Genomic DNA, 25,835 nt, shown 5'->3' with positions numbered 1-25,835 from the left:
AAGATTTAGACACCCTGGCAGGAGAGAGGTTATTTAAGTCAGTTCCTAACAGTAAATACTGGCAGCACTCACCTAGGCAGAACATCACCGTGGCCCAGCTGCCCTTCCTTTCCTTTTCCCCAGGTCCACACCTCCGTTCTCAGAGAAGGCAGGAGCGCATCTGCTTCTCCACTGTACGTAGGGGTAAGAACCACTGTCCGCGTTTTCACCCGTGCAGCTTTCCTTAACAGCCTGGGGGAAACTGGTAACAAACCAGAGATGGGGTGAGGAGTAGATGGGAGTTGGAGGCAGGGGAGGGGTGGAGGGATATCATTTTGATTAACTGTTGATTTTCAAAGAAATACACTAACATGGTTTTGTGAAGCATATTCTATAGGCTCCCTGCAAAAATGGAGATTTAACGGTCAAATGAGTTTGGCAAATGCTGCCTACTACATTCTATCTTCCCACTACCTGCCCAGTAGAGAATCACGCATACATTAGCATGCTAAAGTGCCTGATAAGTCCTGCAATTAAAAGCCCTGTTTAAATCAGTCTAACCCTGGCCCCTTTCACACATTTGGCCACAGAACTCTTTTCTGTATAACATTTCTGTATAACAAAAATCCACAATCCACATTTGTGGTTCAAAGAGATCTCTAATACAGAATGCCAAAGGACATGTAAGAATACGAAAATTTTGGCACAAGACTCTCCTTCAGACTTAATATAATTCATGGGCTTTCTTTACACACACACACTCAAATTAATCAAGGCTAAGGGTTTTATCTGCATAGATGAAAATCCAGTGGCAATGAGAATTAAGAGGCAAGGTAACAGAAGTGCTCAGTGGCACAAGAAAGTGTAACGAATAAGTAGAACAAGTATAGGGAACGAGCAGAGCAGAAAAGGTAAATTTTATTATAGTCTGGGATTCCTATCTTTAGAGCTTTGCACAAAATGGTACAAACAAGGGACTGATAAACTATAGCCAGTGTGTCAATATAGCCCACTGCTTGTTTTTGTAAAGTTTTATTGGAATACAGCTTTGATCTTTCATTCATTTACCTATTATCTCGGGCCGCTTTTAAGCAACAACAACAAAGTTAAGTAGCTGTATATAATAGAGCCTATAAGGCCTGCAAATCATCAATTACAGTGATACCTCGGTTCTCGAACGCCTCGGTTTTCGACCAAATGGAGATTCGAGAAACTTTTGTCTCGGAATCCGAACAAATATTTGGAACTCGAACTTCTGAGATGAGCCGAGTTGAGCCGAATGGCGTTCATTCGGCCCAGCGCGCCTTGCTTGCGTCATCAGTGTGAGTGCAGAGAGAGAGTCACGCTTTGTGGAGTCACGCTTTCCTATTGGTTTCATTGCTTCGGTTCTCGAACAATTCGGTTCTCGACCGTCCTCCTGGAACGAATTATGTTCGAGAACCGAGGTATCACTGTATTTCTTTAGCTCTTTACAGAAAGTTTGCCAACTCCTGGTCAAATCCAATAATTCTCAAACTTTGAAGTGCACAGTAGTTACCCAGAGATCTTGTTATAATGCATATTTTGATTCATTAGGTTTGGAATGGAGCCTGAGATCCTGCATTTCTAACAAATTCCCAGATGCTGCTAAAATTGCTGGCCTGCAGGACACATTTTGAGAAGCAGAATTCTAGATGACTAAGCATCCTAAACTGATCAAGAAATATAAAAGGACCAACTGTGTAATATTTTTAATATTCTAAGAATTTCTTGCTAGGTTTCAGAAAATGAAGTTTTTTCTTATTGAGACTTAAAATTATCTCTACTTTTCGGTCAAGTAGAGTAACTCCTCAGGTATCCAATGGTCATATCTGCAACTTCATCTATGTGGCAGGAAATAAGGAGGCCATCGCTACATTCCAGAACAACAAAATGAGATTCATAATAAAGTTCGTAAGCAGAAATAAACATCATGGAAAAGTTACGTTCTCACGCTATTTCTAGAGAAGACAAGTAACTGTTTAAAACCATCTATGATGATCAAAATTAAATAAATTTTGACATTTAAATATGTCAACTTTAGCAATTAGGAAAGCTAATTTATTACAATCTAGCACATGATGTCAGGAGCATCTTAGTCAGCAAAAGCCAATTCCCTGGCTATTTCCTTACCTTGTGACAACAATCCAGGGAGGGAGAGTCTTCGGCTGCCTCCCTCTGATTCTTCTTCTCTGATATCCACAAGACTTGAACTTTTCTTTCCTTGCATTGATTCCTGTTTAACCTGTTCTTCTCTGCTATCTTTCAGACCTTCCGGGCCTATGGAACCAGCCTGAGCTCCAGGTTCACAAGGGGCTGCACTATAAAAGTTCATAACTTTCTTAAGAGACAAGGCCCCAGCTTCATATGTAGCAGCTACTCTCACACCAACAGCAGATGCACAAGAGACCACTAGGCTGTTTAGGGCTGAGGTACTTGTGGTTGGTGGGCTGTGAAGATTAGGAACTGCTTCTTCTACAAGAGGCTAAAAGATATACACATAAAAAAGCATATAAAAACATTATCCCTTATACAATAGCAATCAATAAAAAAAGTTTAACATTATCACTATTTGCAAATATAAATATCTAAAACAAAGGCCTCTTTATCTCCAACTTAAGAATATGCCCTTTTTTTTATCCTCACCTGAGGACATTTTTGCATTTATCTTCAGATAGAGCAGGGGAAGAGGAGGAAGAAGAGAGGGAGAGAAACATCAATGCAAGAGACACACACTGACTGGTTGCCACCCACACAACCCCAACCGGGGCCGGGGATGAACCGCAACCAAGGTACAAGCCCTTAGTGAGAACCAAACCCGGGACTCTCTGGTCCGGAGGCTGACGCTCTAACCAGCCAAACTAGCCAGGGTAAGATATGCCCCCTTGATCATGGATTTAACAACATTATACGGAAATGAGTACACAAAATATACAGTTCCTCATCTTTGTACTTCCTTTTGAAGTACAGTAAGAGGGGAAAGGAGAAAAAAGGTATGAAAAACATAATCTTTAATATGAAGTACACTGTGACAGCCTTTGATAGAGGGTTGAAAAGATGAAAGGTTTAGTATTGATCACTTTTAGAAAAATTTACACAGAATGCTAGTAAGAAATATCAGAAAAAAATAGTGGTTTTTTTTTGTTGTTGTTGTTTTTTATCCTCACCCGAGGACATTTTTCGATATTTTGTTCAGATAGAGTGAGAGGGAGAGAGAGAGAGAGAGAAACATCGACGTGAAAGCGACATATCGAGTGGTTGCCACCCACACGACCCAACCAGGGCTGGGGACAAACTGCAACCAAGGTACGTGCCTTTAGCGGGAACCAAACCCGGGTCTCTCTGGACCGCAGGCCGACGCTCTAACCGCTGAGCCAAACCGGCCAGGGCAAAAATAGTTTGTTTTTTAAAAAAGGTTTTCTTAAAATGTTTTATAAATGGAAATTTAGATACAACATAAATAGGTAGAAAAAATTTGTATACCTGGTCTATTTGCCCCTAACTATTGTTCTTAAGTTCAAGTCCTTCTACTGTCTCATCAATGAGTTATTTTCCATGACCTAGGAGCTAGGTAAACTGAAGAGTTACCTTTGCCCTTGCTACCATAAAGAGTAATGTGGTAGGTTAATAATTAAACATTTGGAACCAATGTTCTTCATGCTATTCATTGCTGTACTAGAAGGTCAAACTAAAGTATTCTAATATCTTAATGAAAGATCAGTTGAAATTTATTGTGAGCTGTCAAGTACCATTATTTACTAAAAAGGAAAGTCATTAAAAGTACCTACTAACTACACACAAAAAACTTTTGACTTATCAACATAGGTCACAATAAACAATTTGCTTCTTATGCTACCCTAAGATAAAAGAGTATATTTATTCCTTAATTTATCCTGAACTAAAAACCAAACCAAAAAAATTTTAACATTGACTTTTGATTTTCTTAAAGAATAATTCCTGTTAACTAGTACAGTGCCTGACGTAGTAGGTACTCAATACATTTATTGAATTAAATACTAAATTCAGGACAGCTATTTCTGTGCAAGGGAGCAATCAGTTAAAATACAGGGTGGGGCAAAAGTAGGTTTACAGTTGTGAGTATACAAAACAGAGTATATTCTTGTATTATTTATTATTGTATTGTTTTTCCATATGAACAACTGTAAACCTACTTTTGCCCTAACTTGCAGTCAACAAAATAAATATACCATATAAAACAAAAGATAAATACTAAGCCTGTAACTTCCTTGGTGATACTGTCCCCAGTATAATTTGTTCAGAAGAATTAGCATCACTATTTCTACCCTTTGTTTACCAAGGCTCCTAACAAAAGCAGCAATGATATTTAGGAGTTCTTATCATTAGGTAAAAAGAAGTCACAAAACTCTATATTATATAAACTTTAAACTATTGTTCTAACTGGCTCCTCTACTTAATTATATTCAACAATACATAAAATAAATAAACAAAACAAAACAAAAATACATAACCAGAAATTTTGAAGAAAGACAGTTTTAGGAGTTCCAGTCTACCAATAATAAAACTAAATAGTGAGAAATAGGCTTCAATGACAAATAGTTTGGTTTATTTCACAAAAGTATGATATTCTTTCAATTATATCTGTCCAGAAGAGAAAAAAACTTGTCCTAAACCACAAAAATTCTTAATGAATTAGCTGTATGACTGAGATACTATTTGCAAAAATTGAATTAAATTTAGTATAAACACACATTGCCAAAAATAGCATAGGTAACAAAAACTTTAAATGTTTAACAAAAAAGGTCTAAAGAAAAGTGCAATTTCAATTATGATAATCTAATAATCAAATAAACTATAAACAATTATAGTTTTAACTCAATTTAATAAATTAGAGAAAAGACTTTTAAAGAGTCGAACTTTTTTCATAAGCATACACAAGTGTAGAAATTTTCTACATGCATTCCTGCTAAATTATTACTTTTGTTTGGATTTTTATAATACTTTCTCCAAATAGCTTATTCTTAATTTTTTTAAAAAATCAAATATCCACAAGATTCAGTGAGTAAACTGTGAAATAAAAACTGTTTTTAAAAGCACCTCTAAGCCATGTTCTCATTCTGAGGGAGTAAACAAGAATAGAGAGCCCTGGCCGGTTTGGCTCAGCGGTTAGAGCGTCGGCCTGCGGTCCGGAGAGACCCGGGTTCGGTTCCCGCTAAGGGCGCGTACCTCGGTTGCAGTTTGTCCCCGGCCCTGGTTGGTCGTGCGGGTGGTGGCCACTCGATGTGCCTCTTTCACGTCGATGTTTCTCTCTCTCTCTCTCTTCCTCTCTCTCCCTCCCACTCTGTCTGTGCAAAAAATGGAAAAATGTCCTCGGGTGAGGATAAAAAAAAAAAAAAAAAAAAGAATAGAGAATAAAAAGCTATATAATTTCACAAACCTGAAAAAACACCCCTTTTATGATTAGATGTTTTTGTTTTGTTTTGTTTTCTTAGAGTTTTGGTAAAGCTAAATCAAAAGACTTACACTAAGAGTAAAAACAGATTATCTCTTTAGAACAATTGGTTTTAAGCAGGGAGACAAACTTTACTATATGCTACTGGTAAATAACTTTTCTCTGTTTATTACAAGTTTTCAAAATGAGAGTAGTTTAAATTAGATGGAGAAAATACTAACCACCACCACCCCTCCAAATAAAGCTTGAAAAAAATTCAAACAGTAAGGTTTTTTTAAGTCTGCTTACAAATGAAGGATCAAGAAGAAAAGGACTTTTCTCTTCAGAATCTGAGGAGTGAAATATAAGTCAAAGGAATTGAAACCAAGGGTCTTTATTACTTTAATTAAATTTAGTTTTAAATCCTAACTCTAGAAATCATATATATTTCTCTCTTTCTCTCTCGTCTTTTCCCTGGGTAATCAGCAACTCCTTAGGCAGCAGAAGACAGTAACCCAGACCTGACTAATGGTCACAAGGTCTGGCTTCTGACAGGCTAAAGATAATATCTTGACCCAAGTTATGTTTCAGCTCCAGAGCCCTAATGTGGAATGGCCCCCTTGGCTGCTTTCCCATGGGACTAGACAGAGCACCAGAAGAGACCTCAGAACTGTCCTCAGTATCTGAAGAAATGACTTACTACCCTTAGCACACTTCTGACCAATCAGTTCCCAGCATGACCCGAACCCCTGAACCCAGTGTCTTGTGATTTTGCCCTACAAAATCTGTAACATACACACTATCAGGGAGTTTGGGCTTTTGAGTATTAACTTCTTATTCTTCTGGATGGCACCATTCATAATAAAATAGCCAATATTTTTTCACTGCAATTCTCGGTGTTTAGTGTTGACTCTGCTAGAACCAGGTGGCCTCTTTCAGTTCTATAACAGAATCTTTGCAAATGTAACAGAATCTTTGCTAAACTATTCAGGGGCCCACCAAAATGCAGTACTTTAGCCACAGGGGAAAAGTACTAAGAAAATAAAAAGGGATTTTGCTACTTATAACATAAGCCCAGTATAACATCTTTCAACATCATAAAGGGCCAGAATTCGAACACAGAGTTAATTTTTAATTAATCCAAGTATTTCCTTATCTAGGCTTACATTATGAAACAGATTTAGTCAAATTCAAAAATTAAAAAGTGCTACCAAGCCTAAGGCATTTTCAAGTTTCTAAAGAAAAACTCAGATAATACAACTGCAGTAAGAGCATTATATTATAAAATTTAGTAGGTACCTGGGACGGTATTGGCTTTTCACCATTCTCTGAGTTCTCTCCTTTGGAGTGATCAGATAGTTTCTGCACATGTTCGTTTACTGCCTGAGCCTCAGGGTACGATGGGATATTTCTAGCAGAAGATATTTCCGTTGTTCCTATGATGTCTAGTTGAGGGGAAATGGCATCACCACTTGTGGTCTGAGTATTTCTAACATTCAGTTTGGTAGCTATAGGAAGATCATTTTCTACAAGCGTGTTCTCAAATACTTCTCCCTGGCTGTCAAGGGGTTCAGTGGAGGGGCTGATGGCAGTGCTAGCCTGGTTTTCTGCTTGGGATTCTGACAAGGTCACACCTAATGGGCAACAATGACTATCTGATATAATCACATGGTCTTCTTTGTCAGTCATAGTAATTAAGAGCTGGCTGCACTGGTTACATCTTTCTGGGACTGGCTTCAGATCCTGAGAAGGGAGGCACTGTACAAGTGCTAAGCTGTGGAATGCACCACAGGCAACTTGTAGCACTATACGCCCAGCAAGATGTTCCACCTTTTGTGGCTTTGTCACTGGGAAGGTAGTGGTCATGAGACCCAACTGACAACCGGTACCCCATGCCCAAATCTCTCTGCTTATTGACAATGCCAGTGTGTGCTCCTCACCACAAGCCAACTGCAAAATCCTGACTGCTAACAAAGGACTGGTCTCAGAATCAGAAATGCTGACAGGATTAGGTTCTGGAACATACTGCTGGTTAGCTACTGCACACTGGCCAGCAGAGTTCTCTCCCCACATGTACACCACACCACTTTCTGTCACTGCTCCACTGTGGAAACTCCCTGCTGCCACAGTAACAACATATTGCCCAACCAGGGCATTTTCTAGAATGGGGCTACTTGGACAAATCTCTGCTGGTTCATTTCTCCACGGAAGAGTCCCAAAGCTATAGACTGCACCACCTGAAAATAAAAAAAAAGGGGGGGGGGATTAGTGAACTAACTAGAAATTTTATCAGCAAATTTTTAATCCCCTCTCGGTTTAACAAAATAGGATTTTTTTCTAAAGTACAGTGTAGAGATTTGGTTCAAGCATATGACATTCCAAATTAATTCATCTTTTAATGAATAACATCTTTTAACATTCTGAAATATAGTAAGAATTTCTACAAATTACAGGAAGCTACTTTCAAATGAAGGCTACTGTTCCTTTCCTTTAGCCTCATCCTACAAACTCTAGCACTGATCCACTTCTAATGGCTACCATTGTAGGCTAAGCAGAGTCCAACTGTTCAAAAACAAAATGATCATGACAAGATAAAATAAGCAGAAGATAAAATTTGTTAAGCAGAAGACATCTGTTAATATCTATAATATTCCCTACTATTGAATAAGTCAGAGCAGCATCCAATTTATGCAATGGCATAAAAATATTAGAGATTCATTTTGGCCAAAATTTAAAACTTAGGTTTATACCTCCAGGTTGTACAGAAAGCACCAGTGTTAACAAGACATGGCTGTCTTCAGGTTGTGTACCATATGATGTGTAATTTTTAAATGTTATATATAATATACAGTCACGTGCTGCTTAACAACAAGAATACATTCTGAGAAATGTGTCATTAGATGATTTCATCATTGTGCGAACATTAGAGTATACTTACCCAAACCTATATGCAGGCCTACTAAACACCTAGGCTATATGGTATAGTCTACTGTTCTATAGGAAAGGAAAGGAAAAATAATTTTCCCTCCACCCTTCTGGGTTCTTGGCTGAGACATCCGTGTAATAAAAGACAGATTAACAGGAGGAAAACAAACAAAACTTTAATAACATGTATACCTCTTGTATACATGGAAGAGACCCAGGAAAACTCAGTAACTTGCAAAAATGGCTGAAGCTACCACCTTCAAGACCATCTTCAGCTGATGTCAAAAGACGTTGGAGGTGGAGGAGAGTCAGTAATGGAGGTTACCAGAAAAAGCACACTAAACAAGAGTAAGGTTGTTATACAGATTTAAGTCATTGTATTCTGCATTAATAAGAATTTCTAAATATAGTATAAAGATATAAGTACTATTCTCCCCACCTCAAAAAAAAGCAGCAATTGAGTTAATGATGGAAAAAACGCGTACTCTATCTTTGGCAGATATATTTATATGCTTAAATTAATTCACCACCATATATATGTAAAAAAAAAAAAAAAATACAATAGTGGCTGGAGGGAAGATATAAGCTTTTATTAAGGTATTTCTAATTTGAATGAAGAGTACTGAGAAAATAAGCTTACTAGTTAAAATCTTTAAAATATTTCTTCCCAAGTGATAGAGCGATATACTCTTACAACAGCTCACCAACTCTTTCAATTGATTTATTCCACTAGAGAAAGAAGTATTGCAAAGAAATGGATGTTTAGACCCCACCACTTTGCTTAACCTGGAGTACCTCAAATACAGTCAATCAATGAGGTGTCCTCATTGAATTATGAGCTAATAGTCAAATTAAATAGAGACAAAGAGCCCAGCTGGTGTGGCTCAGTGGACTGAGCATTGTCCCATGGACTTAGAGGTCCCAGTTCAATACCCAGCCAGGGCACATGCCCAGGTTGCGAGCTCGATCCTCAGTCGGGGATATGTAGGAGGCAGCTGATCAATGTTTCTCTCTCTCTCCCCCTTAAAAATCAATAAAAACATATTAAAAAAAAAAAAAGAGACAAAAAAGCTCGAAAAGTTCTATCATTCAATCAATACCAGTTCCTCACCTAAAAAAGATAGCACTGCAGTTCTTTTTTCCACTTCCATTTGTGTGAGGTAAGATTTTTTATAAATTTGACATTTAAAACTAGAACAGTGAAATTCAAACATAAACAGTGATAGGCTATATATTTTTTAAAGTTTTGCCTCAGTTGCCCCAACCTTTTAAATATGATTCTAGATATGTGAAGAAGATATTATGTTCATGAGGTTTCTAAATATCTTACTGAAAGGCTAATAAAACAATAACAGAATTCCACTTACACATGCTTGAAAACTATGTATTTTAACCCCATAGGCAGATACTAAATATAGTTTGCATTTTAAAAATAAGGCTTTTTCCAAATTCTAGCCTAATATAATATTGTCTTATTATAATTAAAGTTATGTAATAATAAAGAAGTTAGAAAGAAATCCATGTTAACCCTATAAAACCACTAAGGTAATTTTTAAACTTTATTTCCTAGAATTTGTCTTCACTTAGTTTCTACAAGAAAAATACCAAAGCATCACTGAATACTTAAAAATGCTTACAGAGCAGAAATTTCATGAAGCTGATGGCAGTTCTGGTCCAAATGAAATTTGCCATGATTTGGTTGGTAAACTGCCATAAAAATTAAAGGCAACTCTCTATATAAAATATAGCCTATGTTTCTATCTGTCATTGAGATATAGATTTTATATGTTCTTATGAGCTGCTATTCATATCTGGAAAAACTGTACTGAAACAGTATAACCTAGTGGCTTAAAAAGCAGGCTTTGAAATCAGACTCTTTGGGTTCCAATACTGACTCTGACACTTCTATATGTAGCTATGTGTGCTTAAAGAAATTATTTAACCTCCCTGACCTCCAGCTTCCTCATCTGTGAGGTGAGGATAATAGAAGCTCGTGAAGATTCAAAGAGATAATACATATAAAGTGACTAGTGCAGTGGCTGGCATATATAATTGTTTAATAGATATTAGCTATTTTTTATATTATAATTCTGGTACATTTAATGAACACAGGTCCAGCAAAAGAGTCTCTGAATAGATCATCCTTCAAAAAAGTTAATTTTTCATGTACATATTACTATAAAATTAAAAAACTATCAGTTTCCCTTTTATTCTAGTTATGCTATACCTTAAATATAAGAACTAATTTGATTTCTGATAAAGGGAATAAGAACATATTTTGAAAACAAAAAGAATATAAGCTCCAACAAAGTTCATTAACGACACCTGGTATCCAGTAACTCTCTTACCTGCCCTTACACACTCAGACATTTGTTAGAGTTTCAGTTAGTCTTTGTTAAGCCATTCTGTTCAATACCTTCAGTCAGAAGCACTCCATGTTTCACTCCCAGGGCTGCTTGAAGCACAGTCTTTTCTCCCCAGCCTGGCAATCTCTCTGGTGTTACAGAACAGGATCCTGCCTGCCAGACATGGACCAGGCCTCTTTCTTTGGATCCTTCTGCCTCTGTTGAGCTACAAACATCAAGAAAAATTGTTTAAATGTTCCCACAATTCAGAGCTGTATCTTTTGTTGTTAATATTTTCATGAGATTTGCACCTTTTACCAGCACACAGGAGACTGGGTCAGATAATTTAACTAGCACCTATTTTATGCTTTGGTTATGACACAGGAGTGAAGATAAATCAACTTGTTACATACAAGGTGTGAAGATAATCTAAACCTACAAATTACTTATCTTTATCTTAGAAGCAAACAAAACCTGGGTTATTTTTTCAAGTTTTATGATTTAGTAGCACAAAATTTCAATATTCTAACTTCTCAATACATTCATTCCTTGTTTAGATATTAAAGTTATAACATGTCCCAAGTTGGAGTCTTATTTTAAATTTTTAGTTTTTAATATGGTAAAAAAGTACTTGATGTGGAAGATAGAAGGAATGGGGATCCATATTTCACTTTACACTGAGTTTAAGCTCTATAACTGCTATTAAAAATTTTAAGAACCAAATTTATAACAGGTACCAGTAAAATCCTTCATATTCTTCTTATGTTCTATCCCTCTGATGACTCTGGTTCAAAGAACACAAAACACACAGTTGCATAACAATGAACATATATCCTAACTGCCCCCCCACCTTAGAAACCCTGGGTTTCCATTATACAAAGTTTTCCTTTGTGTCACCACTGATGGTACACCTTTTTCATATTCTTTTTTTCTAGAACACTGATGCCAATATTTTAATGAGGCACAGAAACTTTTCTGTTTGCTTTATTTCATAATACCTAGGAATTTCTCTACTTTTGCTAAACAATACTTTTCCAAATGGTAATTAGGTATACCATGGTTTCACAGAAAGCCACAAACTTAATCCTTCTTTTAAAATATCATCCACGACTAGTTTTCTAAAGATAGAAGATGATTACAATTAATAAAGCTATTTCTGATAACTTGAAATTATTTGTGAGAGAAAATGTTTTCAAAGGCTTTAAAATGATGAAATGAAGACATTTTGTGCCTTCTATAAAGCATAACAAAAGAACTAGCAACAAACCTTATCACTAATCAGCTTTATTTTAATATCTTTCTCTACCAATCAACAAAAATGACACTCACTATTCCTACTTAATAATTATCAACAAGAAAATTAAAGTGAAAAGAAGCTACACATATGTGGAAATGTTTGTTGTGTTTTCCTAGAAGGACGGGAGAAAAGAAATGGTTTTACCTTCTCTTCGAGTCCATCGGTCAGTGGGAGCACTCCATCACCAAATCATTTCCTCTGTGCAAAAATATTTAAAGACCTAAATGGCAAAACACAGGTAAACACAAAGAGCAGTTTAAGAATACTTCACTTATTTTATCCTACAGATTAAAAAAAAAAGACAGCCATCTAACAAGTGCACATTCACTGGGCAATAAATATGCAGTGAAACTATTTCAACTATTTCATATCTTGCCTGCCAAAGAGAAATATCTAGACTGAGCCTGCCCACTTGAGCTTAAAAAACGCCTGTTGACTATTAAATCTAATGTCAAAGGAAGACTAGCTACAATTAAGTTGTACTTTGTTAAGCAACAGACTTTTTTTGGTTTGTTTTTTATGGTAAAGAACGTGGTTCAATCTGAAAATTCAGTGTGTTAAGTTCATTTCATTTTAAAAGGTTACTTTTAAATGCCTCTGGAACACACCAACATTTAAATACCAATTAAGTAAGAATTCCTAAAATCTCTTCAGTAATATATCAGTTTCAAGTAGTTTTACTTTACATTTTTCAGTAATGCACACAAAAAATTACATTATTAAAATAAAAAGTTTTTCATTTATTGGAACTAGCAGTGTTTTCTTAAAATCAACCTCAATTCAAAACCATACTCCAAAGGGAAGAATATAATCTGTTTTAAAATCAACCACTGAAGAGAAAAGAGCTATATGAAAATTATGGCACAAATACCATGACCATTATTGCAGAAACTCAGTGTTTAATAGAGACATAGAAATATGAACAGGTAGACAGTAATACGCAAGCATTTCAACAAAAAAATTCGCATTTTTAAGGGCACCAAAACTCATGAAAATAAAGGCAATGAGCTTTTATTTGTGTGAACCATAAAAATACTAGGGCCAAATTTATGATTTTTCTGAAGGATGTGGCATGGTCTGAAACAGCCCATACCAGCAGGAGTGATGTAATATCCATCTGTTTATTCCAGGTTGCCTGAGAATACTTATGATTTCCCATCTGTATATCTGGAGGAAATTACTCTCTACCTAATGCTTATTTTAGAAAGATTTTTAATCATTCAAATTTGGATGAAGGGTACATGTAAACAAAAGATATATCTGAATATTTAATAAATGCCATTAATTTGATAAATATGATCATTAAGTTACACTATGTTTTAAGTGTGATAATAATTAACTTTAAGTAAAATGTACAATTCATGGTGTACAGAGAAATTCTGAAGCCAGATCTAACTTGTTCTTATCTCTCAGAGATCAAGAAGTAACTGTTCCCTTGATTAAAGTTAAACAATACCCAGCAGAAACCAGAGAACTCCTCTGGGAGGGTGTGGAAGTACAAGAGTACACTTTACAACTAATTAACTGTATGTAAATTGAATTTTGTCCTACTGCCTGACATTCAAAATGTTGAGAATCTTTTGGTAAATTGACTGAAACAGTCCGCCTTCTTTCTTTATAAGGGCCCTATTTTTGAATACAGAAACTTTTAAAAGGGGATTTCACCGCATACCATGACTTCTCACTGTCACTCTTTTTTTTCAAATCCAAAGAGAATTAAAACTCAACTGTTTTACAACTTTCTTTTGTTGCTTACTATACATGGTAGGCACAATAATGGTTCCAAAGATGCCCTCGTCCTAATGTCCACAACTTGTGAATATGTTAGGTTACATGGCAAAAGGGAAATTAAGGGTTGCTAGGCAGCTGGCCTTAAAATAGGGACATTATCCTGGTTATCCAAGTGGACCTGATGTAACTACTAGAGTCCTTAACAGTGGAAGAGGGAGGAAGACGAAGAAAGAGATGTGATGATTAACAGGGTCAGAGAGATGTTACATTGCTGGTTTTCAAGATTGGGCAGGGAGAGGGGGATAAACCAAGGAATGTGAGTGGCCTCTAGATGCTGAAAGGCAAGGAAACAGATTATCTCCTAGAGCCTCCAGAAAAGAATGCAGCCCTGCTAACATCTTGATTTCAGCCCAGAGAGACTTGTTGAACTTTAACCTAAAGAAGTATAAGATAATAACTAAGTTATTTCAAGCCACTAAGCGTGTAGCAATTCGTTACAGTAACAACAAAAAGTTAGCTAATATACTGTCTCATAGATATATTTCTGTATCAGTTTTTATAGCTCTATCTCATTTTGTCTTAATGGTGTTTATTGTTTGACTTCTTCCAAGAATGTCTGCCTGAAACTCAAATAGGGCAATGAGAAGAAAAGACTACAAAGGAAACATAACTAAAAAGGAATAATGTAGCTACATATTTTTAAAAATGTTTTTACTGATTTCAGAGAGGGAGGGAGAGACAGAAACATCAAACATCAAAGAGAAATATCAATCGGCTGCCTCTTGCACACCAAGCATGTGCCCTGACTGAGAATCCAACCAGTAACCTCCTGGTACATGGGATGACACTCAACCAACTGAGCCACACTGGCTGAGCTGCAGCTAAATATTATGGGAAGTTTATATCACAAAGTTTTACCTCACATACTTAAATATAAGTGGCATTTACCAACTCTGTTTATTCTAATATTCTTTCTCAATTATGTATCCATACAGAAAAAGTAAATGACACATTTTTGTTTTTCTAATATTTTTATGATCCCCTCCCCCAAGAAATCTGTAAGTCTTCCTTCAACCATTCAAATAGCATTCAAACTGCCTATGTTCTTTCAGTGCTTCACATTTTTAATTGTTATAAAACATAAATACCTGGGGATATTTCTCCCCAGGTGAGTTTTAAGGTCCTTACACTACACTCCTTTGGAGGACAGGACCCCTGCACTCTGCTCTGATACAGAAGCTGTGTACAAAGGGTCAGAAAATGTGGGGTCCTCTTTTGCTTTGCATGGCCTTTCCAGAGATCAACTACATCTATAAAATGAGCAAAACCACTCTAGGATCCCCTCCAGGTATTAGGTTCTGTGAGCCACAGAACAAAGCTAGCTAGCTTCACTTTAAAAGTATAGCACTCTAGCCCTGGCTGGTTTGGCTCAGCGGTTGGAGCATCCACCTGCGGTACAGAGAGACTCGGGTTCAGTTCCCGCTAAGGGCACGTACCTCGGTTGCAGTTTGTCCCCGGCCCTGGTTGGTCGTGCGGGTGGCAGCCACTCGATGTGTCCCTTCACATTGATGTTTCTCTCTCTCTCTCTGTTCCTCTCTCTCCCTCCCGCTCTATCTGAACAAAAAATGGAAAAATGTCCTCGGGTGAGGATAAAAAAAAAAAAAAAAGAAGCCCTGGCCGGTTTGGCTCAGCGGTTAGAGCGTCGGCCTGCGGTCCTGAGAGACCCGGGTTCGGTTCCCGCTAAGGGCATGTACCTTGGTTGCAGTTTGTCCCCAGCCCTGGTCGGTTGTGCGGGTGGCAGCCACTCGATGTGTCCCTTTCGCATCGATGTTTCTCTCTCTCTCTCTGTTCCTCTCTCTCCCCCCCACTCTACCTGAACAAAAAATGGAAAGAATGTCCTCGGGTGAGGATTAAAAAAAAAAAAAAAAAAAAAAGTATAGCACTCTATAATTCAAATTATTATCTCCTTCACAGTGAAATATAATTAAACTCTCAGATGGCCCTTTGACACGAAAAGCAAGCCTTGGTTTTTAATGAATTGGCTCTCTCTCTTTTTTTTAGATCCCAATGGATACAGACCCTACTGCTTTAACAGAAATGTAAGCTATTTTGTGCATCCAGAAGATATGGTTTTAACACCATGATCTGGGAGTGTCCTAAAAAAACCTGTTCTAGGTGGCCCAATTATTGCTAGAAAGAAAAGCTATAAACTATGTACAGGTCCATAACACCTTAACCAGGAATCCAAAGTAGAAAAAAACTGAAAACTCAAAGTTCTTTTATAACTGTTTTGGTGGCAAATCTAATCTGACCTGAACTCATCTGACAGCAAAACCAATCTGAACTAATGTGAGGTTAGTTTTTATCCCTTTAGTGTCAGTATTCATATATTTTGCCACATAAATATTAATATGATTATGGGGTGGTACCAAAGGCCCCATAGGAAGCGTTATATGTGGTTTATGCACCTTATTATAAACATTAAAAAAATTCTAAATTCAAAACATATCCTGTCTCAAAGGTTCAAGAAAGGGACTAGTAACCTGTATTTTAAAATAACAACTATTATTTTTGTTAGGGGTCCCTGACTTTTAACTATTTTATACTTTAATTTGTTTCTTTTTTTTTTTTTTTTTTTTATCCTCACCCGAGGAAATTTTTCCATTTTTTGTTCAGATAGAGTGGGAGGGAGAGAGAGAGAGAAAGAAACATCAATATGAAAGAGACACATCGAGTGGCTGCCACCTACATGACCCAACCAGGGCCAGGGACAAACTGAACTGAGGTACGTGTCCTTAGCGGGAACCGAACCTGGGCCTCTCTGGACTGCAGGCTGATCTAACCACTTAGCAAACTGGCCAGGGCTTCAATTAGTTTCTTGTATCTACTTTTAACATCAACTTCATCTTAGAGAGTATACTAGAGAGTTGTACTGCTTACAAGACATTCTATAGGTGCTTTAATGATTTTTTTTTTTTTTTTTTTTGGTATGTGCCCCTAGCAGGAATTGAACCCGGGACTCTCTGGTCCTCAGGCCAATGCTCCAACCACTGAGCCAAACTGGCCAGGGCTAATGATCTATTTTAATGGTGATAATTTACAACTGTTTCAAAAGTTTTAAGTCAGTTTTATGGTAAACATACTCACCTAGAGTGCCCAAATTAATTTTGCAAGAAATATCCTATACTTACTTGAATCATCTTATCAGTGGAAGGAAGCCTAAGCTCTTCTTTTTTTTTTTCTTTATTGATTTTAGAGAGAGAAGAAGGGAGAGAGTGAGAGAGATAGAAACATCAATGAGCAAGAACATCGACTGGCTGCCTCCTACACGCCCTGCACTGGAAATTTGGCCCACAACCTGGGCATGTGCCCTGACCAGGAATCGAACCAGCGACCTCTTGGTGCATGGGTCAGTGCTCAACCACTGAACCACACCAGCTGAACGAGGCCTAAGCTCTTAATTTCATACAAAGCTGTCCATTTGGTGGAAAGAAGAGGTAAATGAGAAAGGTACTTTGTCCTAGAACAACTAAGACTAGGTAATGTTTTAGACATAGGTGGGGGATAAAAGAGAAGGGGGTATCCAAAATGATCTCTAGGTTCTGCCTTGAACAACTGTATGTTGGTGATACCATTTACTGAAATGGGAAAGAGTGAACAGAGAGAATTCTGAAGTGGAAGATCAGATTCTGGTGAAATAAAATTGTTTATGTTAAGTTTAAGATGCCTGTGAGAAATCCAAGAGTACATGTCAAGTGAACAGATAAATATATGAGTATGGGGTTCAGGGAAAAAAGGTTGAGCTACAGATATAAATTTGGGAAGGCATATAAATAATATTTGAAATCAAGACAATGGATAATATCATTTGGACTGTGTACTAAGAAAAAGGAAAGGCAAAGATCAAACTGTAAGGAGCTCCTGCCCTAGGTTGGATAGGATGAGGAACAAGCAAGAATGACTGAGGTGAGAAATGAACTGAGAGATAGAAGAAACATGACTCTGGAATGGGCACAGAAGTGAAGCAGAGAATGTTTCCAGCAGGAAGGACTGGTCAATTAGGTCAATGCAGCTGGGATCTCATAGGATGAGAACTGAAAACGGTCCACTGGATATGCCAACACAGATACCACGCTGAGCATAGCCACAGTTTCAGCAGTACAGGAGGGGATGGAAAACCAGACTGGAGTAGGATGACTATAAATGGGAGATAAAGACATTAAATTAAAATTCATGTGGTTGATTCTTTTGAAAAATGTTGTTAAATGGCAAACAGAGAATGAAGCAGTAGCTGGAAAGAAATGTGAAGATCAAGGGTGTGTTGTTTTGTGTGTGCTGAGGGGAAATAGTCACACATGTTTGCAGGACAATGACTTTGATCCTAGAAGCAATGGATAAAGACAGAGGGCAGAACCAAGTCCTAGACAAAGTGAAACAGCAACATGTGTGGTGGGATTGTTCTTTCACAAAAGGAAGGACCTACATTTTAAAAAGAAAGAAAGTGGCACGTAAAGGTATAGGCAGGATTAAAGATTTTGTGGTGGGAGGATAACAGTCCCATATGATGTGACTAGGACTTCACAGTATGTGAGCTATATATCCTAATCTCACTCCTGGCTCCATTAATTGTTTCCTTATTTTATCTTGCTGTATTTATACATCTTTGTAAACTGCCTTGATTTTTTTTTAGGAACAAGGCAGAATATAAATAATTTTTAAATGGGAACAGAAATGTGTTAGTAGACTATTATCTCAAATGCAAAGAAAAAATTAAATCATCATTCTCTGGATAAAGTAAACTTTATTCTCTGAATAAACCCTTTTGCCTTAATAATGCAGTGAAAGATAAACTTGCAAGTCATAAATATACTAACGTTCAAATGCTTAAATTTCAACAACTAAAACCAGATGTACTTTTTGCACCTACTATGTTCCAGGTCTGTTAATCTAAAACTGCCATGAAAGCCAAAAATATCTTGTTCCCTATTATATCCCAGCTGCTTAACATAGTCCTGATATTTAACAGGTACTCAATAAATATCTGAAGACAGACTAGCCCTATAAACAAGGAGTTTACGTAATAGTATGTTCTGTCTTTCTGACCAGAAGAATGACTCTCTGTAAAGCAGACAGTACCCTCAACATATAGAACACTAACTTACACTAGCAAAGTTGGGCCCTTCTAGTCTTATTCTTCTGTCTCACTTACTGACTTAAAATAGGTGTACTGATTAAAATAGTAAAATAATAGCAATAATTGTAGTTATAAAAGTAATGATATTAGCGATCAGAATAAGACATTAAGATATTACTTTATTTTACCAATAAAAATAATGGAGAAACAAACTGTATCATAATGCCCTGTAAGAAATTTGCACAGAGAGTATATCCAATATAAAATTACTATAGCCCTGGCCAGTTTGGCTCAATGCTTAGAGTGCTGGCCAGTGGACCAAAGAGTCATGGGTTCCATCCCGGTCAAGGGCATGTACCTCAGTTGCGCTTCAGTCCCCAGCCCTGGTCTGGGTTGTGCAGGAGGCAACCAATCAATGTGTCTCTCTCACATCGATGTTTCTCTCTTTCTCTCTCTCTCTCTGTCCCTCCCACTCTATCTGAAGAGAAATGGAAAAATATCCTCAGGTGAGGATTAAAATAAAATTACTACAGATTTCATGCAGTCACTTACACTCTAGTTTTAAAGTGTGACTACATTTTATTGCAATGTAGTAAACCAGAGTTTATACTGTAAATATGGTGAACAATAATTTAAGACACTATGGTATTCTACACATGGTACATCCTTAATAAATATTTGCTTCTAAAGGCTCAGGCAATATGTTTACACATAGATTAAGGCCTTTTTTGACTCAAACGCCTGATTTACAACTAATCTAAATACCAACTGCTACTTCCTGGATATCCTGCCACAGAAGCCTTTACCAACATTACTAAAGGTAAAGAAACATTCATCTTGCAGTGAAATCTTGACAAACCAACCACCATCAAAGGTCAAGACCACTTCAAATTCCAGCCCTCTCAGTCTTAATTGATGCAGTGGAAGGAAACACTGCCTAATACAGCTATAGGAGCCGACTAGCCCCTTAAATCCTGACCCAGAGTTCAGGGAGTCAGTAAATTAATGCATTCAACAATGTCAGTAGGCTGGTCTAAAAGTACTTGTTATTTACAGTGTTGTTATTAATGAGATAACACACTAAGTCATTGAATCAAAATATAAACTCCTAGAGGTCAGAAACTACGACTTATTCATCAGTACACTCTGTACCCATAGCAACCACTAAGTACAAGTTGAGTACTCAGTGGAAGATAGCCCTTGATCTTAAGTTCCAATCCACAAACTTCCAAATGATATAGAAAATTTCTAGAGCTTGCAATAAAAGTCAATATCAGATACAAAAAGGAAAGTGTCATCTCATAATAGAAACTCTCATAAATAATTTGCTAGTGGTATTTCCTAACTACAAAAACACTTCTATTTCATGTCACTTCACAATTGTTAGACAACCCAGGAAATAGTCCCTTTCTCCTTAGTACATGGAGACAGTTTCTGGTGCAATCAGGGGCACTAGTCTCTTTTATAAAGCCTGCTAATTGTATCTTAAAAATTACTAAAACTGCCCTGGCCAATTTGGTTCAGCGGTTAGAGCGTCGGCCTGCGGTCCTGAGAGACCCGGGTTCGTTTCCTGCTAAGGGCGCGTACCTCGGTTGCAGTTTGTCCCCGGCCCTGGTCGGTTGTGCGGGTGGCAGCCACTCGATGTGTTCCTTTCACATCGATGTTTCTCTCTCTCTCTCTCTGTTCCTCTCTCTCCCTCCCACTCTACCTGAACAAAAAATGGAAAAATGTCCTCGGGTGAGGAAAAAAAAAAATTACTAAAACTGCACATTCTAACATGGATATTACCCATGGAGGGCAGGTAAACAATGGGGGTGAGGGTAAACATAAATGTCCAGCAATGCCCATTCAGCTCCTTTTTGTACCTACTGAATATTTGAAAAATGAATTTTTTCAGATGACTAAAATTGCCATTTTCATGGATATTTTAATACTAGCAATTGAATTTGAAATTCCCAGGTACTGCAGTTATTTGTCCCTGTTATTACATGTTGCAGTATAATTTCTGACACAAATGGTTTATTCCTTTAATATTTTGGTACTATTCTTTTATTAAAATGACCACAATTTTTTTAAAGGCAATATCACAGAAACACAGTTCAAAATATGTTGGCTTATTTTACCAATCAGTAACATCTAATGCTTAAGATCATCAAGGGGTCACATAACTGAACAGAGAATATACATGTGAAAAAAATACTGCTCTGAAGATATGTTTAATTTATTTTGAAAATGCTAGCTAATAGCCCAGCCTATGTGGCTCAGGGGATTGAGCACCATCTCATGGACTGAGAGGTCCTGGTTCAATTCCCAGTCAGGGCACATGCCTGGATTGTGGGCTTGATCCCCAGAAGGGAGCGTGTAGGAGGCAGCTGATTGGTTTCTCTCTCACATCAATGTTTCTATCTCTCTCTTCCTTCCTCTCTTTCTAAAAAAAAAAAAAAAAAAAAATCAATAAAAACATATTTAGAAAAAGAAAATGCTAGTAACAGGTATTCTTGGTTAGAAATGAAAATACTATTTAACTCACAAGTTTAAATACTGAGGTTATATTAGGGATCAACTATTAAATTTACTATTCACTACTCAACCACTTAACACACAGTCATCATGTTTATTTATTAATACCCATAAAGAGAGAATTATTGTCTTTGAGCAGTAACTAGGACACCTGCATTCATGGTATAAACTCAGGTTTACCACATTATAGTAAAATGTAACCAACTCAAACTTGAAGTGTTAATGACCAGGTGATATCTGTGCTTATTTTGTATCTGCGTCACTCTGTCAATCTGCTCCACAATACTGTAAGAGTTCATGATCAGTATATGCCTGTATTTCCCAAGAGTCTCTAGAATTTAAATTCCCTGTAGCCTTTTAAGAAGGATCATTTCTCATATCCTAAGAAAAGCATTTTCCCAGGAGCACAAGTCAAATAGCAAAGTAAAATTGACTAAATAATTGGTCTGTCTCTTCTCCTTAGAAAAGCTTTACACAGTGGCACTGCACAGGCACATATTGCAGGGAAAAAATAATTATTTTTCCAGAGTCCGCTGCTTTGAGACTAGAAAGTAAAAGAAAGAAAGCATATTGGGAAAGAGCCCTGATTATTAATAAAAATGTTAAAGTGCTAGTTTCACAAAATATCTTAATCTACATAAATCTGTAAATAAAAACAAAAAAGAACAAATCTATGTACTGTACCTATCACTCAATTTTAACAGGTATTAGCATATATTTGCTTCAGTTCTCTTTAAAATGGAAGCTATAGAGTTCTGAAGGAGCTCAGTCCAAACCTTTCTTCTCCAAAGTTAATGGGTTTTATTCCCAAAGTTAATGTATCTTATTTCTGGTATGCTCTTATACTTTTATGTACTTTCATTAGATACATATGTATCAATAAACAATGTATGCTATATTACTTTAAAACTCTACATAAATGCATCACACTGTATCTATTCTTTGGTAACTTCTTTTTTCACTCAATAGTATCCACACAGATGAGCACGGATCCCGTTCATTCATTTTTACTAGGGAACAGTATTCCATTGCATAAATAAACCATAGTTTATCTACTTCCCTACTAAAGTACAGCTAGATTGTTCTACTTTATTGCCATTTTAAGAACTGCTATCATCATCTTAGCTACATGTTTATTTATGCAATTGCCTCAACTTTAGTTAAGGATTTGGCTCAATTAGGTCATGGAAGGAAAGAACCTAAAATGAAAGTTCACCTACATGCCATTGTTAGGTCTAACCACCACTTTCCTAATATGGAGGTCATATGAATTGAAGAACTGTATGATGACTCAAAGAAAAATTTAAATAATATATGATCATTAAGAGAACATGAGTTGATCTATTTATGGAATTAATGAGACCAAAGCTGATTTTCTCTCTAAGCATAACTCACTGGTTGCCAACTGAAACTCTACCAAACAGCCCCAGTCTTTTTCTCATAGGAGTAGAGAAAATTGTCCGTTTTTTCAAAAAAAGAGAACTCTACAATAACAAACTCTGCAAGAGCCAAAAAGCACTCATTACCTCGCTGATTTAAATATTTTGCTCTACCCACATGGATCAATTAGTTCAGCTCCTTTACTCACTGCTCACAGCTATTCCAACAACTGCATGGTGCAGGCAAACATCAAGACATAATATAGCCCTGGCAGGGTGGCTCAACTGGTTGGAGCATCATCCTATACATCAAAAGGTTGAGAGTCTGATTCCCAGTCAGGGCACATACCTAGGTTTTGGGCATGTCAGGGAGGCAACTAATGGATGTTTCTCTCAAATCGATGTTTCTTCTCTCTCTCTCTCTCTCTCTCTCTCTCTCTCTCTCTCATCAATAAACATATCCTTGGATGAGGATTTAAAAAAAAAGACATAATGTAAAGACAGCACCATTACATATATAAAGAACAGGAGATGAGGATAGGAAAATAAATGCAATACTAAGTAGCACCAAGTCATAGTTTGTTGCTATTTTATTTGTGGTTATCATGCATTTTCTTAAGGACTGACATCCTATAAAATCTACTACTTTCTTATTACTGATTTAGAAGTCATCAAAATCCTCACAGCATTCCTGAGTGAGAAAGGGGCTCAACCTCACACTACATCAAAGCAGGCCTTCTTTACACCAGCTCAAAAACCACCACTCATTACGTTCCTTCCTATTTTCAACTCATACCTTGCATAGTCTCATATTAATACAGAATTACAGAAGGTTTTTACAAGTCAGTCATATTCTTTGGAAATACTTTTAGAATGGACCCAGCAATATTACATTAAACCCATGTTTTTTTCAAGAAAAAATAGATGATTAATACTAGTCTTTCCACCTAACCACACAAAAACTAAAATCAGGTGTCAGGAAAGTTCTTAATAAACCCTTTGCTTCAAAATGTCCAAAGTGTTTCAAATTACAATCTAAACTATGAAAGGCTGAGATTTGAAGAGAAGAGATTCCAGTTAACATTGCTTAAATCTTTTCTTTCTTTCTCTCGCTCTCTCTTTCTTTTTTTAAAAAGAGGCTTATATAATGCCCCTTAAACCCCCCAACCCCAAAAAACTTGTTTGGTACTTTACTTTCCTCATCACTATCTTTTCAAATGTTAATATTGTGAAACAGCTTTGAACTTATGAGCCTTGAACCTATCCGTTAAGAGTCCCAGTTAGCAAACTAAGTATTAAATTTAAGCTAGGTATAGATTCCATTATCATCTTTTCCACATCAAAATGCTCTTATGGAATACCAACGTTTCTACAGAGGACACTGAAATCATATTTTCTCTAACAATAAGTCTAAGTATCACAAATTATCTAGAAACTATCCCTTGATTTTAAAAAGTGAATTATAGTTCTTTTCTAAAAATATTCAGTTCTCTTTTCTCACCATTTAGTAAAAATATGTCAGTTTGAGTCATGATATAGTGAAAGAAGAAACAAATTAATTATAAAAAAAGCTAATATGTATTGAATATCTACCATGTGCCTGGCACTATAATAAATATGATACATGAACCATCAAATATAAAGATACCATTATGAGGAAGGTATTTCTATCCCCAATTTAAAAATAAAGAAGATGAGGCAGAAAAATTAAGTAACTTTCCCAGTGTAAGTGGGTGTATATCCAGACCCAAATCCTAGGATCTTAACCACTATGTTTTATTAATAAGATTAAAATATTGCAATTTACTGCAAAAGCAAATTTTTCACTGCTTTATCTTTAAGTATTCATTAATTCAAAGGTGGTCACTCCAAACCATTCATTTAATGATAAACTAAAAAAAATACGGGACCACTAAGTTTGCTAAATGTTCATACCTATTCATAATAAACACACATCACACAGCTGTAAAAGCCTTTTAAAGAACATTCACAGCCACCAACAAATATAAAAGGCAATAGACTAAGGATATAGTTATTTTTCCCCCCATCCTATACCAGAACGAGAGTAGTGTACTTGGAATATGCCACTTCAGCCAGAGTGCTTTTCCTCTTCCCCATCATCAACGGCCTACTATCCTGTAGTACAACACTTCTTCCAACATACAGCTGTTTGTCTCCAAATTAGCCCTGTTACCCAAAAGCACCAACACCAGCGTCAGGACTATCTCAAGATAGCCCCAGTTATTTTCCTGTCTTCGCATCTCAAAAGAACTTACCGCCCTCTGGTTGATCACTTGACACACCAAAGGACTTGGCTGAACTACTAATTCTTAATATCAAAGTCGTTTTCCTTGTCCGCAACCGCCTTTTCAAGCCACCAAAACCCCCAATCTACTCTCCACCGCGATCTGCATCCTGGGGCAAACCCTCCTGGTACACTCCCGAGGTTCACGGCCAGGGACCGCGTTTTTCTGCTCAGCACCTGGAGTGAGCATTCAATAAATCCTCATGAATGAATGGGTGGAAGGCAGCGTGGGTGGAGCCAGGAAGAGGGGCGTCGTGAAGGAATTTCACGCGTCTGAGACAACTGCAGTGGCGCCCTGTCTGGGAAGGGAGGAAAGGTGGCGAGTAGAAGAACGCGGGGCCCGGGCGAAGGGGCGCCATCGGTCGGACGCTGGCTCGGAAAAACGCGGGCGCTCTCTCCGTGGGTCCCCGCATCGGGCTCCCGGGCCTCGACCTGCCTCCCAGACCCCGCCTCCCGCATACTTGAGGCCCGGGCGGGTCAGCCCGCCGAAGCCCGGGCCGGCCGGGACGCGCGCTAGCTCACCTGACGCTCCAGCAGCTCGGCGGTCTGCATCCCCAGCCAGTTTGCAGCCAGCGACTCCGCGAGATCAGCTGATTCACGGGGGCGGGGCCTCCTCCAGGAGCGGGCCGGCAGGCGGCGAGCAAGCGTGAAGGCGGCGGGGATAGCTCCCGAAGTAGGTAGGGTTAGAGGCCGACGGCGTCTGGTACGGATCAAAATTACCCAAGAGGCGTTGGTCCTGCGGGCAAAGTTCCCAGAAGTACTGCCCCTCCCTTAGAGTAGGGCGGAGCCACA

At 37.5% G+C, this 25,835-nt stretch overlaps 1 protein-coding gene across 2 annotated transcripts in view; it reads right to left on the bottom strand.

Annotated features, from left to right (window-relative positions):
- Positions 1-25,624, bottom strand: part of ALS2 (alsin Rho guanine nucleotide exchange factor ALS2) — a 75,341-nt gene extending 49,717 nt beyond the window's left edge. For both annotated transcript variants that reach the window (XM_036254034.1, XM_036254035.1), the window contains exons 1-6: positions 25,566-25,624; positions 12,119-12,194; positions 10,749-10,903; positions 6,707-7,644; positions 2,131-2,482; positions 73-241 (exon numbers count right to left, since the gene is read on the bottom strand). In XM_036254034.1, coding sequence (XP_036109927.1) covers positions 73-241; positions 2,131-2,482; positions 6,707-7,644; positions 10,749-10,903; positions 12,119-12,135 — 1,631 coding nt within the window. In that variant the 5' untranslated portion in view covers positions 12,136-12,194; positions 25,566-25,624. The remainder of the gene's footprint in view (positions 1-72; positions 242-2,130; positions 2,483-6,706; positions 7,645-10,748; positions 10,904-12,118; positions 12,195-25,565) is intronic.
- Positions 25,625-25,835: the final 211 nt, after the last annotated feature.

Source organism: Molossus molossus, unplaced genomic scaffold (genome assembly GCF_014108415.1).
Source record: "Molossus molossus isolate mMolMol1 unplaced genomic scaffold, mMolMol1.p scaffold_m16_p_11, whole genome shotgun sequence".
Classification (NCBI taxonomy): domain Eukaryota; kingdom Metazoa; phylum Chordata; class Mammalia; order Chiroptera; family Molossidae; genus Molossus; species Molossus molossus.
Note: the sequence above shows the minus strand (reverse complement) of the source record. Positions and strands in the feature narration are given on the sequence as shown.